The sequence below is a fragment of the Bemisia tabaci genome, chromosome 8 (genome assembly GCF_918797505.1).
Source record: "Bemisia tabaci chromosome 8, PGI_BMITA_v3".
NCBI classification, from domain to species: domain Eukaryota; kingdom Metazoa; phylum Arthropoda; class Insecta; order Hemiptera; family Aleyrodidae; genus Bemisia; species Bemisia tabaci.
In genome coordinates this window covers 44,383,080-44,398,598 of record NC_092800.1, presented here as the reverse complement: position 1 = coordinate 44,398,598, position 15,519 = coordinate 44,383,080, and the positions used below count along the sequence as shown (strand labels likewise).

Genomic DNA, 15,519 nt, shown 5'->3' with positions numbered 1-15,519 from the left:
ACACAAAATTTAAAGATAAAACAAGGAAAGAATGCGTTTAATTTGGAGATTAATTCGTTCGAAAAAGAGAGGGATTTCATGAAAAAACTTTGAAAGTATGGTATTGAGATCAGAAAGTGGAGAGCAAATGGATCTTAATTGATGGTAGGTACGGCAAGTTATCGGTAATCTATGTTGCATGTTTTGTGCAAGTCGACGGTGTTAGTCCGCAATGACATATCTCGTTTGTGGTGTCTGAAAATCTCCGCCTTTGTGTTATTTTCTAAAGGAAAGCAAATTGACATCATTCCTTGAAGTTTTTGCAGAATTTTCTTCGCACAGAGAGGAAAAATCACGGCAGTTTTGAAGAATTGCCGTTGAATAGTTTCCCGTTTAAAAAATAAAGTATGATAGGAAGTCTGCGACGCCGCAAACCGAGTTATGTGATTTCCGACTAACCCCGTCGAAGTGTTACATGAAACACAAAATGTCATTTGGAGAAATGGAGGAAACTAAAGCTCAAGATTTTTGGGGAAACCTCCGATTGATTGATATTTTTTTCTAGGGCCAAAGCGCCAAAATTAAAGTTTTGAGAAAAACGGGGGAAACGTGACATTTGCCATGCGCTCGATCTTTTTATCCCAGTCCAATGGGTATTCTTCAGAAACGTAGTTATTTTTGGACTCGAGAGAATGTCATAGTTTTTCCTGTTTTTTTGAGGACGATGGAATTTGACGCTCATGCAGGTACTTAAGTTAAATTGCGTTCGTTTTCAATGTCGAGGGCTGCCAGGAAAGAGCACTTCAGAGTTCACTATTCAACATGAAATAGCATGACGGAAAGAACATTAAGTGCGTATCCAGCATCAATAGTAAATCAATTTATCCTCAACTATCTTCGGGCCTATGAGTCGGGTTATTACTTGTTGCGTTAAGTGTTCGATAAGAAGACATGAGAGCAATGCGATGTCGTACGACAGATGACGTTATACCCCGAGCGAACAAAATGTAAATATTTATTGAAAAAGTAAAATTAGGTGCAGCAAATCTTACGGTTATCGCATCTATGAGAACTGCGAAAGCACTTGATTACTAATGGCCCTTAGTGTTAACGCATGATCGCACTGATTCAGTTCAACCTGTGCTTTGGTAGAGGTCTTGTCAACTGAGAAACTATTGAAAAGTGAACAAGGAGGTGATACCACACACAAAGGTAAAAAAAGTCCTCTTCTTGAATTTGTCAAATAAACTTGTTTGAATCCGTGTTTAAAAATTTATAAAAAAATGCTTTATTAGAGATAATTATGATTAATTGAGGCACTGGGTGCGAGAAGGGCACTTCTCGACTACAGTGTTTCAGAGTCTCTGTTGCTAATTAATCCCTCAGAGAAGAATTTAATGGGTGATTTTCCAAAAATCTCTTCATGGAAAATTGTAAAATCATGAGGAATATTCAATAAAATGCTTCATGAAAAGGATGCATTATGCACTTTCCTTACAACGAATGAAATATTAGAGGAGACTCTGAAACACTGCAACCGAGAAGTGCCCTTTTTGCATCCAATGCATCTATTATTTATTAATGCTTTACTATTTTTAAATAGTTTGGCACATAATGTTAATCTTTCACCAATAAGAGACTTAAACATGATTTGGCGCATAGTTTTAATCTTTCACCAATAAGAGACTTAAACATGATTTGGCGCATAGTTTTAATCTTTCATTAAGACACTAATTATATGCAGTGATATCTAAGTTTCCGCTTTTTTCGTTTCAGAAATTATAATCTTAGAAGTTCCAACAGGGCCGCATTTAGCAGAAAATATCCAAAGCCACATCAGCTATTGCCAAATTTACTTTGGCAATTTAATTTTTTACGAGAGAACGTTTGTGCAGATTCCTTTAACAATTTTAAGGAATTTACTTCTCACTATTCATGAAATTCACTGAAATTCCCACTAAAATCCGCACAACAGTTTTCATGTAACAATTAAACTACCCAAATGAATTTGGCAATGGCTGATGTGGATTGGTGCCTTTACTCTGAACGCGGTCCAACTAATTGGGATCTGCCGATTATAAACGTACGCCTATAGAAAAGTTTCCTGATCAATATACCACAATAGAAATACCTCGTTATAAGAACAGAACCTCTTATTTCAAAACAATATTCCTTTTACTTCAAAGAGATGTTCTGTCAATTTAAACATATTTCCAGTTGATTCAGCGAGAATTGCAGTCGCGGTATATTCAACAGAAACTATTGCCTTTGTGTGACCTTATTCGGGGGTAAAATAATTTTTTTTTGAAAAAAAAATAAAAATAATGATAACAGGTACGTTTGACGCCAACGGCCGTTTTTCTGCAATTATGAGAATTTTTGTATTTTTTCGAGATTTGGTCAATTTTGAACTGGCTTTATCATTGGAGAAGTGGACCGCAGTAAGCAGAATGGAACCAAGCCACACCAGGTATTGCCAAATTTAACTGGGCAATTTAATTTTTTACTTGAAAACGGTTATGCGGATTTTGTGCGAATTTCAGTGAATTTTCTGCATAGTACGAGAAAATTCCTTAGAATTTTCAAAAGAATCCGCAAAAATGTTCTCTTGTAAAAAAATTAAATTGCACGGTTAAAATTGACAATCGCTGATGTGACTTGGTTCACTTATGCTGAACGCGGTCCAAGTGATAGTAGCTGTCTGTTTTGTATATTTTTACGATTTTTCTGTACATTGCAGATGACGCTCAAAATCGTGCTAGTGACTGCGCTTACGATTGCGATGGTCAACATGGCGGGCTTACATGCATTGGCATATCCTCACGATTTCCGTCATGGCGAAGTTGAAAACTTGAGGACTAAGTTCATGAACGATGATGACGATTCGAAATCATTCGAGTACTCGGAATGGAATTCAAACGTCAGGGACAAGGATGTCAGTTCGGAATATATGCTTAACACAATGAACGACGCACAAGGCGAAACTGGCGGCAACCTTCACGCTGACGGTGTGGAATCCATGGGCCTCATCCAACGTTTGAACGGCCAGAAGTACCCACCAGCTCCAACGCGCCCACCTCGTCCAACACCAACACCACCAAAACCACCGACATCACCAACACCACCAAAACCACCAACATCACCAACACCACCAACGCGACCAACACAACCATCACAACCAACACAACCATCACAACCAACACAACCATCACAACCAACACAACCAATACAACCAACACGACCAACACGACCAACACGCCCAACACGACCAACGCGCCCAACACGGCCAACGACTCCATCGCCCCCAACATCTCCACCATCCCCGACATCTCCACCATCCCCGACATCTCCACCATCCCCAACATCTCCACCATCCCCGACATCTCCACCATCCCCAACATCTCCACCATCCCCAACATCTCCATCACCTCCATCCCCCCTCAACCCTTATCATCCCATTTAATTTCCCTAACCCATAAATGGACCTCAGTATTCACGTCACCCACCAGCCGTTGATGATCTCATCAGGCCACTCCTTTAACCCACTGCCTGACCCATTTCCAAATCCATTAACTTTCACTACACTTTGCCTTCTATGGTTACCTGCAATTCGTACAGGCAAGATTAGAAGTTCTCTAAACAATGCAAATGTATCCGATTTCATTTGAGTTTCTAATTTTCTAATTGTTAAACGAGTGTAGCGAGGAAGAGATGGAAAATAAAAATTAAAAGCGATTGGATTGGATTTATTTAAACAATTTGACCAAGTTTTCAAAAATGTTTCAAAAACAGACAAACTGCATTGCCATGATAATAACATAGAATTGCACTGCATTATGGTAAGTAATATTTTGAGTGATGTTGGAGGATGAACAATCTCATTGCCGCAGCTGTTTACTTGGTTCACAATCAGCCTCAGTGGTGTAGTGGTCAAGGCGGTTCGCTGCCAATACTGAGGTTCCGGGTTTAATCTCCGGAGGTGACTGATATTTATGGACACTCAAATATCAGTCATCGTGACCGTGGGTAGTAATGTCACTCCTACACCCTGACCCTTTGAGGTAACAGGGTGTGGGAGGGACATAGTCACCCAGTAAATAATCAGTTTGCACTGTTCGTCTGGATTGTGAAAAAATCATTGATCACTCGTAATCGAAATTCAGCTGTCATGACGATATGAAATACGTGAGTGAAAAGTGTTAATTTTAGATTAATTTTGTGCGGACTGATAAAACTAGTTGACTCCATTTTATACTGCATAAAATTGTGATGAAATGCACAGACCTAATCAGAATTAACCTAGCTACTTCAGGCGTTATAAAATGTCTTCAATGTTTCATGTTTCAAATTTGCTCAAGAAAACCACACGACATTCTGCCTTGAGATTTTGGAATTTTATTCTCTAAAATTTGCGGGAAATTCGCGGAAATGTTCAAGACAGCATGTTGCTTGATTTGAACAAAAAGCAATAAGAAAAAACGGAGATTAGGCAACATGAATTTCGGATAAATTGATTCTGGTTAAGTTCATCCGACTGGTGAACTTTGAAAAAAGGGGGAAGGTACAAAGCGGCAACGTAACTGAAACGAGGGAATGTTTCTCGGAATCAATTGAAATTTTATTTTTCACGTTTAAGCTTTTTTCACGAGTCACCAAGATACTCAGCGGGCCGGGCTGTGCAAGAGGGTCGGAGGGGGGGGGGGGGATAGGGAGCAACTTCAGAGGCTAGAACGTGAGCAGAAATAAACAGGGCCAGCGGAGGTTAAAATTTCATAAAACTGAGTGTCAGACCGTTACACTCGAAGGAAACGAAACGAAACGAGACCTCGAACTTTTCGCATCAGCGTCTCGACCTTCGACCGGGCAGCAACCTACTTCGCCCTTTTTAGCTTCAACATATGACTGTCAAACTGAAAAAACGCGTATCTTGGTTTGTGACCCTGCAAAATTTCTGTCACTATTTATCATCGAAAAGGAAAAATATTCGATAATATTTATTGGATATTTTCCTGACTCCTCTCTCTGTATGAAAAAACATCTTGTGAAAAAATCAAGCAATCACGTCGGTTTGTTCTTCTGCGATGAAAGCCAATAGGGGCAGAGATTTTGAATACGGCAGATGACATATATGCATTTTTACAGTTTCACTGCGTATATACAACACAACACTGAAAAGTAGTCAATGTCAGTTGCAACTGAGCCTAATTCTCCTCTAATTTGTTCGTAATACTGCCGAATATATTAATATAGATGAAGGGCTTTAATCGAGGGACTTTGAAAAAAGTATTGAAATTGATAGCCAAAGCGATCGACAAAGAGGACGAAAGGAAAATCGAGCGATCCGATCGGTAGAGGCGCGTGGTTGCAACGGAAAAGGAAGGTGAACAATAGATAAACTCACGGCAACCAACGAGAGACCCTTTAGTGAGTCCATAATTTTTCTTCTTAGTTTATAATATTTCACCAGTTTCAACCAAGAAGATCACTCCATATATTCTTTGTATTCTTTGTCTATACTCTTGTACATAGATCTCAACAATCATGCCCACAGAGGAGGTGAAGTATTATTTTAACCAGCCGAGAAAGAAACGCCTTCATTTCTGACTGATACCGTGCAACACACACAAGTTAGAATAGTTGTATCAACATGTTCATCAGTTAAACTTCCAGAAATCGTTGAAGTAGTGGAAAATTGGACCGATTCAAGCAGAATCAGCTGATTTTCGGTGAGGTCAGTGAGTGCAAATCCTCAACTCGAAAAGGCCTTTCCTTTTCCCTCCATACTCCTTCCGTGGGAGGTGAAATTTATTTTTACTTTTCACACACTTTTTACGATTCGAGAAAAGACTGATATTTTCCGGTGTGGCAACCGGATGCAGGGTTGAAGAGGCGATGACGCCGAGGGCTCAGAGGTCATAAGTATAGGGACGTGGCGCTGCTCGACGGCAGATTTCGTTTCTCCTCCGACGTAAAGCACTAACCCCGTTCGGAGATGAGCCCTATCGCCCGTATAGCTCCGTGCTTTTCAGGGCTCACGATAAAACCGAGTTGCGCCCATACGTCAGAGGAGTGACGATTTATAAAAATCCGGGAGAAGATTGGAATTTCGGAACGCTTTGCCGCAGCCACTTGCCGCCCAGACTTGTCGACGACTTTGCCGCTTCTCGCCGCACACGCGGGTTCATTCTACACGAATTCAAACCATCGTGGTTCTTCAAAGAAGGGCCGTTGCATTTTGATTTAAATATTCGTGATGGGGTCGGACAAAAAATGCCTAAACTCGAATTGAATTGGTCTTCCTCAAAAAACTTAAGCGCCGATGAAAATTTGAAGAAAAAAACAGCAGAACCAAGTATTAATTGATTAGTTTTGAATCTTAGATTGATTTAAACTAAGGTGATTGATAATGTAATTGCTTTTAGAGTTCAGAGATTCAGAGCAGGTCGATTAAAATGAGTTCGATGAGATTTTTCTCGTAGTTTCATTTGTGGCGTTTAAGGTTTTTTGATAATGACAAGGAAAAAATTAAATGATCATACAACTATTTATTCTACTACACTTTTTTCATTATACTTTTTTCTTCATATTTTTTATTTTATTATTTATAATTATGAAATTATTTATTCAAATTTTACGAGGATAACGAATCTTTCGACGGATAGTCTGGAAGTCAACTCCTTCAACAATGGTTAAATGATAAAAATGCAAATGATGTTATTTGTAATGTCTAACTTCCATTTGACCTGTGTTAAAAATACTTGATAACGTCTGATTTAGAGGTTAACTTCCAAACTTGCTTTGAGCCATGCCTTCCCAAATCCGCATTGTTTTCCACGTAACATTTTGAAGAAAACTCTAGGACGGGTTTTATCCAGTTCAGACGATTAGATGGCAAATTTTCAATGATAATGATATTTAAAATGATTGAAATAAATCGTCCCTAACAGCAGCAATAGCACCAACATACTTTAACCACGTAATCCTTTCAGTCCCAATTCATCATTGATAAAATTTAATATGTTCCTAGAGGATCAACTTTTAGAATTTTTGAAAGCTTCTTACTCAAAATTATCAAGAATAATTGAGGATTAAGTATTTAAATAATATTCAAATACAGAGATATACATTTATATGAAATCGCACAATGGAATAACACAGCGCCATTCCCATTCAGAAGGTCGATAATTCTGTCCAAAATGCCGTATTTTCCAATCGTCTGTGCGGCAAGAAGGTTTGCAATCGAGGACGAACCATGTTTATGTATATTTGTTTGATGCCCCTGGAAATATTTTTTGACCCGCAAATAAAGAGTTCAGCTTATTTCTTCCTTTCTTTCTTACAACGAAACGTATGGATCTGAAGACTCCTCTCGTCTCGACAAAGGATTCTTTCGCTTTCATACCCAGCATCTCACGACAGTGAAGCTCCTCTACGTGCCTTTCCGTACACAGGGTAGTTACATGAATGTGAAACATGAATGTGTGTTTGCAATTGTGTTAAAGAATCCTGATTTCAGGGAACCAATTTGGTCCTTACAACCCAAAACTTCAATAACAAACGATAGACAATTGTGTATTTGCAATTGTGTTAAAGAATCCTGATTTCAGGGAACCAATTTGGTCCTTACAACCCAAGACTTTAATAACAAATGATAGAAAAAGTGGACAAAGGTAAAATTGAGCGATCCTATTGGTCGAAACGGGTGGTTGTTATAGACTAAGGAGAAAGATGATGGACTAATTATGAAGTCCCTCGTGGGTTGCCTAGTTAGCTTACTATTGACCTCTTTGTCCATTGCAACCAATTTTGCACTCAATTTTCTATATTCTATATTTGTCCATCTTCTATAGCTTTTGTCTAATGATTTCATTAAGCAGCCCTCTGAACCGAAAAATTTTGGTGTTATACACAGTAGTTTACTTTCTGCAATCGAAACTAAAATGGACTGCGATACGCAGAAAAGAACCAAGTCACATCAGTTACTGCCAAATTTAATTGGACAATTGAATTTTTTACATCAAAACGGCTGTGCAGATTTTTGTGCAAAAGTCAGTGAATTTTCTGCATACTTTGAAGCAAATTCCTAAACATTTCCACAAGAATTTGCACAAAAGTTCTATTGTAAAAAAATTAAATTGCCCACTTAAATTTGGAAATAGCTGATGTGGCTTGGTTTCTTTCTGCTAAACGCGGTCTAAATTATAATAAAAGATTATTCCCAAACCGATGAAAAATAGAGATCATTTTTAAGCAAAACCGTTGAATATTTATTTAAAAAAATAAAATAAAGTGAAAGTGGTCTGCAGCGTTATACTCTGAGATACGCCTTTTTGCATTTCCTCCAATAACTTGAAGTCTCTTCATCGAAATAGACTGTTTAAAAGCCGATCATAAACCCAACCTCATACATTTTTGAGGCATTCGGTAACCTCACGGGGCACAGTATATGCAACAATACGAAGACATTCATTTCTTGCGGACGTCCGCTTGGAATCCACTTGGTGTCCAAGTTATTTGTAAGGTCATCCAAGCCGACGCTTATTTCCCCGGCATGTACGTGTCCACCCCGCGATCCGGATCTCGATTCCCGCGCAACGTTGTCAAATCTACCGAAAACCCGTAATTTCTCGCGTAAAAAACCGCGTAAAACGCACGCGCACCGGCAACGGGGATCCGGATTCCGGGGGACCAGGTGATGCGTAAAATTGCTCGCAAGTTTGACGGGAAAGTTTCGGGGACGAAATTGGAGCGCCCTCGAAGAAGGACGTAAGTCCCGCGGGGTGGAGGCGGTGCTTGCGCGGTTTCTCCATTCAATTTACCCCGCGGCGATTCTTGTATAACTCCGCTCCGGTATGGACGCCCGCGGATTGTTTGATATTTTTGGCTCGCGAGACGAGAGTCATAGTCATCCGTCTTGCGGCCGCCGTGGAGTGGAGGGTGGAGGGTTAAGGTGGGGGTAGTTCGGGGGGAGGACGGGGAGGGGCAGGGATAAACGCTGACCGCCGTCCCTTATTGAGCCACCCCGCTGCAGGGAGGAAAAATGACTTCGAGTTTCGGGGATTCGTCACTCTGCGGGTGATGGTTTCGATGATCCGTGCGCCTTCGCTTTATTCGGATCGATTTTTTCGCTACTTCGAACCGAGGACGACAAACTTTGAGATGATTATATGTGATCTAGGGACAAAATATGCCACTACGTTGCGCTGCTATGCGGTTTGTGTCTTATATTATCGGCGATAATGTGCCATCCTATAAAGTCCTATCTAATAGTAAACTAATTCGCGGGCTATTTTTAAACTTTTACTTTGCTGCAATTGGTCCGAGTTCCCAGGATCTGGTAAGTTGCAAGAATCAGAATCAGCATTGGTGCGCTCTCTCGTGGCTAACGCCGGAACCCTAGTTTTCTCTTTCACTTTTCCCCTCCAGGAGCGCTGTAGTTTCTTTCCGGTTGTCTGATTCGCCTTGAACTTCTCAGATCCTAGCGACTCCGGGAGCCATTTTGTCTGTTATTGTCCGATTCATTCGAGTGCAAAGTCCCAAGTCCGGTGCGTGTGCACCTAGCTTTTTGCGTGACCAGGCCTCGGCCTGGCCACTTTTTCTCTCTCACCTCTGTTTGTCGGCCGACCGAGAGTTTTTGCCTTTTGGTGCCAAGTTTTATCATCACCTTTCTTCAACATCTGAGCATCTCCTGTAACCTGGAAGCCTGGGACCTGTGCTAGCCGCATCTTGCTAAAACCGCAGTTTCCGAACCCCATTTTGGGTAAGTTTGACTTGTGAATCTTGACCTTATCTTGAGCTTTTAGGCTTTCTAGCCTCGTGGCGATTCTGCCCAAGTCATACCTAAATCAAGTGACCTACCAAAGTCCATGATCTCTTTGAACCTCAAATTAAGGATATCATTTTCAGTTCTTTCCCAGCACAAGAATGTTGGTTTTTCTAGCAAATCTAACTTGTTCATTTTGGCCTGGAGAACGCATGAAGGCTCTCCGATCTGATCACCTGTCGCAGAGACCTAGTTTCTGGTGCTGGTTACCGAACTTCTCGGCAACCTCAGAAACTGGTTCTTTCTCCTGTTACATAGACTTTAGACCTAGTTGTCACTCTCACTCAGAGAAAGAGATGTTTCCATGTTTTCTCTCGGCCAAACTGTCAAGCTCCTATTTTTGAGATGCGCTGCGAGCATTATCCAGGTGTGCTAAGCACTATGTTTTCTGATGTTCTATGTTTACTTGATCTCTATTTGACAGATGAGACTGTATGAGCCCTGAGTGCTCCTTGTTTTATTATGGTTGTGTATTTTTCTCATTTGCAGGATTATTCTGTTATTTCTAGTCTTATCTCTGAGCCTTTCCGGGCCTAGTTCAATACATGCTGGCCTAAAGCAAGCCGCAACCTTGTTCAGTAGAATTTCAGTACTTAGATTTTCTGAGCCTGCAGATTTAGTTATCCTGAAGCCCCTAAGGCAGAGCTGTTTCCCCAGTATTGTTTTTAGCTTTATTTTTCCTGATAATTGATCATGCACATGGACCTAACTTAGCCTTAGGCCTGCGTCCGTCTGACCAGGCAGTTCGTACTTTGTACTCAGTGCCTTCCATGATCACATAAAGCATGTTTTTCCTAATTGTTATTCTGTTCCAAATCATTGTGTCAAACCCCCATAAGTTTCCTCCGAGCCTTCTGCTCTATCTGCATTTTGAGTTTACCGAGGTCTCATTCCTGTTTCTTGGTACTAAATAAATCTGATCTTTCAACAGGGTTTTACCTATAGGATCCAATGTGGATTTAGACTGCTATCCTGTGTGATATCCTGTTATCATGTGCTGATTTAGATTGCTGATTTAGATCGTTGATTTTCGTACATCCTGTTTGTCTGAACAAAACCCTTGGACCGGTTTCACCATCAGTATCATCTTTAGTCTCACCACCAGCTGAGTTTATTCATTGTTCTGTCCAACTTTTGTCAGTTTGTAGTCGAAGTTTGTGTCCTTCTGACACCTTCTAGTCCTATCGGACCCCAGCCGATTGTTTAGACCGAACTCACTCTGAGTAGTCTAAGTAGGATCTGAATCAGCCCAAATTTCTGTGATAATTTATTCAATGCTCAAAGTTCTGTGATTGCGTGATATATGTTTCTGTGATAGCTATCAAGGCCACCGAGCCCTTTCTCAATAAAGTTTGTTTGTATTAAAGTTTGTCGTTGATCTCTGCAATACCTAAATTTATTTCTGTAGTTTATTTTCTTTGGGTCCGTTGCCTCTATCTCAGCTCTTTTCACGCTTCCCACCATCTTGTTTTTTTTTGAGAGATATGCATCGGCTCAATAATGGACCACTAGACAAGGTACGAATTTCAGCATTCTGATACATGTTTCGTGACTAAGATTTCACGTGGAACACGAAGCGCACGATCAAAATTGTCGAAATTAACTCCTTACGAAGATATTTAATGATTCCTGATGCGTGAATTCAAACCACCCGCTCATAAAAACTCAACCCTCTACGTGATTCACATCGCGCGCTAAACGTTACCATGACAGTCTCTGCCAACCTTAATCTTGACGCTTTGGCTCAGATATAGCAAATTGCTGATAGTTTGAAAAACACATGGTAGGAAATGAACATAGCTCGATTGAGAGGCTATTGCTGAAACTATTGTAGTGCGCGATTTGACTCACGTAGAGCTTTGAGTTTCTTGTGAGCGGGCAGTTAAAATTCCTCGTAATTAATGGGAAATAAAAATTTTAATATCTTCGTTAGGAGTTGGTTTCAGTAATTTTCGTTGTGCGAATCGTGTTCGACGTGAAATTCCGGTTAAGAAACATGTATCAGATTGCCTAAATTTCTACCTTGTCTAGAGGTCCATTATGGTTACTTTTCATTTATATCGTCACAAATATTGTATGATTAATCATGATTGACAAGTAATATGTTGCGCATTTGGTTCGCCCTATGGCTGACTAATTTTGGGGTCATCATTTTGCGAGAGGAATTTTTTTGGCACTAGGCTAGGTCTACTAAACCAGGTACTTATACCTCACTACAGGAAAACTCTCAACACATTTATTTCGCTTTCCATGAGCTTTTGACGATGATATACACCCTGTAATGTTCTAATACTTACTCCGCTAAGCCGCGAACAAGACACTTAGACGACTAGATTGAAGTTGAAGGCGCTATGAGCAACTATTCGAACTTCACGGTGATGCTGATTGCATATTCTAAAAACTGAAGGCGCTTGAACAGGTTGCTCATCGACAGGCGAAAAATACAGTTAATCTCCGATCTCAAAGATTTAGAGTGCGGGGTGTTTAAGGTGATTCTATATAATCTAGGACGAGATTCGCCACTACGCTGCACTAGTGCACTGCCCTCAGGTTTACGTCTGTGAGAAGCAATAAAAATCGTAATGTACATGATAATGCAATAAACTGATCCATAACGTGTAGTAGCATTGCTACTGAGTAGAATGACATCAAATGTGTTTAGATTTGTTGAAAATTTATCCCTGAAACTATGATAACGGACGTCGCCCATTGACTCAATGTGTAAGAGAGAGTCGTCATAGCTGTATATCTTTCTCTTACGCATTGAGTCAACGGACGACGTCCGTTATCGCAGTTTCAGGTATTAATTTACAATGAATCTACAATAATTTAATGTCATTTTACTCAGTATTAATGCTGCTACAAGTTATGGATCAGTTTCTTGCATCATCTTGTACATTACGATTTTTATTGCTTCTCGGAGACGTAAACCTGAGGGCAGTACAGCGTAGTGGCGAATCTCGTCCTAGATTATATAGAATCACCTTAAACACCCCGCACTCTAAATCTTTGAGATCGGAGATTAACTGTATTTTTCGCCTGTCGATGAGCAACCTGTTCAAGCGCCTTCAGTTTTTAGAATATGCAATCAGCATTACCGTGAAGTTCAAATAGTTGCTCATATAGCGCCTTCAATTTCAAGCTAGTCGTCAAAGTGTGTTGTTCGCGGCTTAGCGGCAGTAATTACTAGAACATTACAAGGTATGTTTCATCGTTAAAAGCTCATGGAAAGCAAAATAAATGCGTTGAAAGTTTTCCTGTAGTGAGGTATGAGTACCTGGTTTAGTAGACCTAACCTAGTGCCAAAAAAAATTCCTCTAGCAGAATAATGACTCCAAAATTTGTCAGTCATAGGGCGAACCAATTGCGCAACATTACTCGTCAATCGTGATTAATCATACAAAGTTTGTGACGATGTAAATGAAGTGTATCCAGCTACTTTTGAGAGAATTTTCATTTTTATTACTTGTACAGCTGAATATCTGCAATTTGAAACGTATAATTCACACATTTTGTTATTTCCCACGGGACATAATTTCCCAAACATTTCATGATTTTAATTCTCATAAAATTTCGCTGCCCTGTACTCACAAGGGCTTACTTGTGTGATACGAAAAATGCCTGCTGACTACGTCGGTTCCTTAAAACTAACGATTTTCTTTTATCTCAGCAGCGAATTATTTTTTCGACACTCGTTTTCATCCAAAACCCTCCCTGAGAAAAGTCTCGCACATCATTTCGGGTGGCAATTTTTCCTTCCCTTAACGCTACGCGACGACGAATTCGTAGACCCGAGCAGAATCAAACGCGAATCCCGGGACTTACACAGGCGTGCGAAAGAAGGGGTAGGGGGTTGTTTGCGCGATTGAATAGGGGCTGCAATCTGCGAATCCCGAAGTTATTCATAAGATTTCGGCTCCTTTAAAACGCGCCGCCTCGTTGCGAGACGCAAACGCCGCGCCGTTGCGACCCGCGCGTCGACTATTGAATCGTTATCGAATGTTTCTGGTCGATATATCCATATCTTACCAGTGTTAACTATCGATCAAGGTCATTCGATATACAGTATTGTTCAGGTAGGGAGTTATCAAAGATCTTGATCGATATATAGCATTGCTAAGATAGGGAATTATCGAGCAAGCTCATTCAATAGCGATTCAACAATCCAAGCGCCGCTCCTTGAAGTCGGCGCAGTTTATTTCGTTGTAATTAGAGTTGGGGTCGGAGGGGTGGGGAGGATGAAAGCTGTAAAGGAATGATGGCAGGGGAGGGGGAGGGTGCATCAAAGCATCAAAAAGAGTCGACTCGCAGTGGAGGAAGTCAATGGGGGATCATGACGTGGAAACGTAAAAAGATTATCCCCTCATTGACACAAAAAGTAGAGGTCCAAAATTTGTTTTCTTGAGATTTTTGGTGAAATTTCCGATACGTAGGATCCCTTTAAATTTATATTGTGACAGAATGAACATAAAAATGTGCAGTTTTTATCGAAAATGTCATGTGCGGCTTTTCCGCAAGGCTTTTTTCATTGTGCGACGACAGCAAACGAAGATGCTCAACGACGTATCTGGAGTGCGATTTTAGTTAATAATCAAACGAATCCAAGGATGCTGAAACCAAGTATGCCTGTTCTTCAATGAGCCCTGGAATGAAGGTATTCTTACGGAGGTAAAGGCTTATCAGGAAATGAGCAAAATAGGTTTTTATGACGACCGATTCAAATGAGGGTGTCTGAACCTCGGGATTCTTCCTTGAGTCTCACCTCGAGAAATCTTGCCTGAACGTATGAGACTATGCAAATAAAATGCATGCTGTGGGAACACGTTGTATAAATCTCAGGAATTTGCCAAATTTTTCCCGATAAAATATTTATTATTGGAGAGAATGTAGTATATTTCTCCACAATATCTTAAGATACTACATATTAAATTGTGTATTCATTGATTGAAAAATTTACAGAAAAGTATTCACATGTTTTTCAGAGAATTTGTGTTCTATTCAATGAAAATCTAATTTCCCCACTGCTTTTTTCGTGATGAGACAGTATAGTGATTAATGTAACACACTAATTTTTCGGAACGGTAGAAATTGTTTTAAAAATAATTGTTACGTTGATAATAAGCTCATGCACGGTTAACTTTAACGATGGAGTGTTTTTTTTAGATTTGATGTGAGTGCAATGCTTCTCCGTGTATTTATTCTCGTGATCGAACTTTCAAACAGTTTCATGTTCAATAGTTCCGTTCAATGCACTTAAACCGACTGTTGTTTTTAAACAAAATTAGATTGGGGCATCGTAATTACCGTGCTTCTTTACTCTCATCAACTTGAAAAATTGTAATTGGGTTTGGAACCACTTGGAAAAACGTGAATGGCCCATTTTAATATCTTAGTCAGGTTTTTTCTACTTTTCGCACGAAGTTGGCTGAAATTGACGCCATGGGTAGATTATCAAAACCTGAAGAAAGTACTTATTAATTTGTGCGGTACAAATTACTGGCAAAGAGCCAGTGTGAGTGAGAAATTTATGGCCGGTCGTCGAAAACAGCTAATCAACACTCGCCGTGGACATTTTCACACGCCAAACCGTGGCCAAGTTTTTACATCTACAGAAACTTCCACCTTAAGAGAAAAGTTAGCGATCCTGTGGGCTGATTGTCGAAATTGTTAGACAAAGCGATGGACAAAAAAGACTTGCGGAATATGAGGCGATCCTA

At 40.2% G+C, this 15,519-nt stretch overlaps 2 protein-coding genes and 1 long non-coding RNA gene across 4 annotated transcripts in view; 2 read left to right on the top strand and 1 right to left on the bottom strand.

Annotated features, from left to right (window-relative positions):
• The window catches only part of side-IV (sidestep IV), a 648,417-nt gene that overhangs the window by 115,554 nt on the left and 517,344 nt on the right, over nucleotides 1–15,519 (bottom strand). The window lies entirely within an intron of this gene.
• Nucleotides 1,033–3,714, top strand: LOC140223746 (uncharacterized). Its single transcript, XM_072303302.1, has 2 exons — nucleotides 1,033–1,191; nucleotides 2,720–3,714. The coding sequence occupies exon 2, from the start codon at nucleotides 2,720–2,722 to the stop codon at nucleotides 3,440–3,442; it is 723 nt and encodes a 240-aa protein (XP_072159403.1). The 5' UTR covers nucleotides 1,033–1,191; the 3' UTR covers nucleotides 3,443–3,714.
• Nucleotides 9,221–11,171, top strand: LOC109039090 (uncharacterized). The gene is made up of 2 exons (XR_002009678.2): nucleotides 9,221–9,739; nucleotides 10,734–11,171. It is a non-coding gene; the product is annotated as an uncharacterized lncRNA (long non-coding RNA).

What these genes read in the sequence shown, in the direction of transcription:
- LOC140223746 (XM_072303302.1), top strand. Translation starts at nt 2,720, where the DNA reads ATGACGCTCAAAATCGTGCTAGTGACTGCGCTTACGATTGCGATGGTC.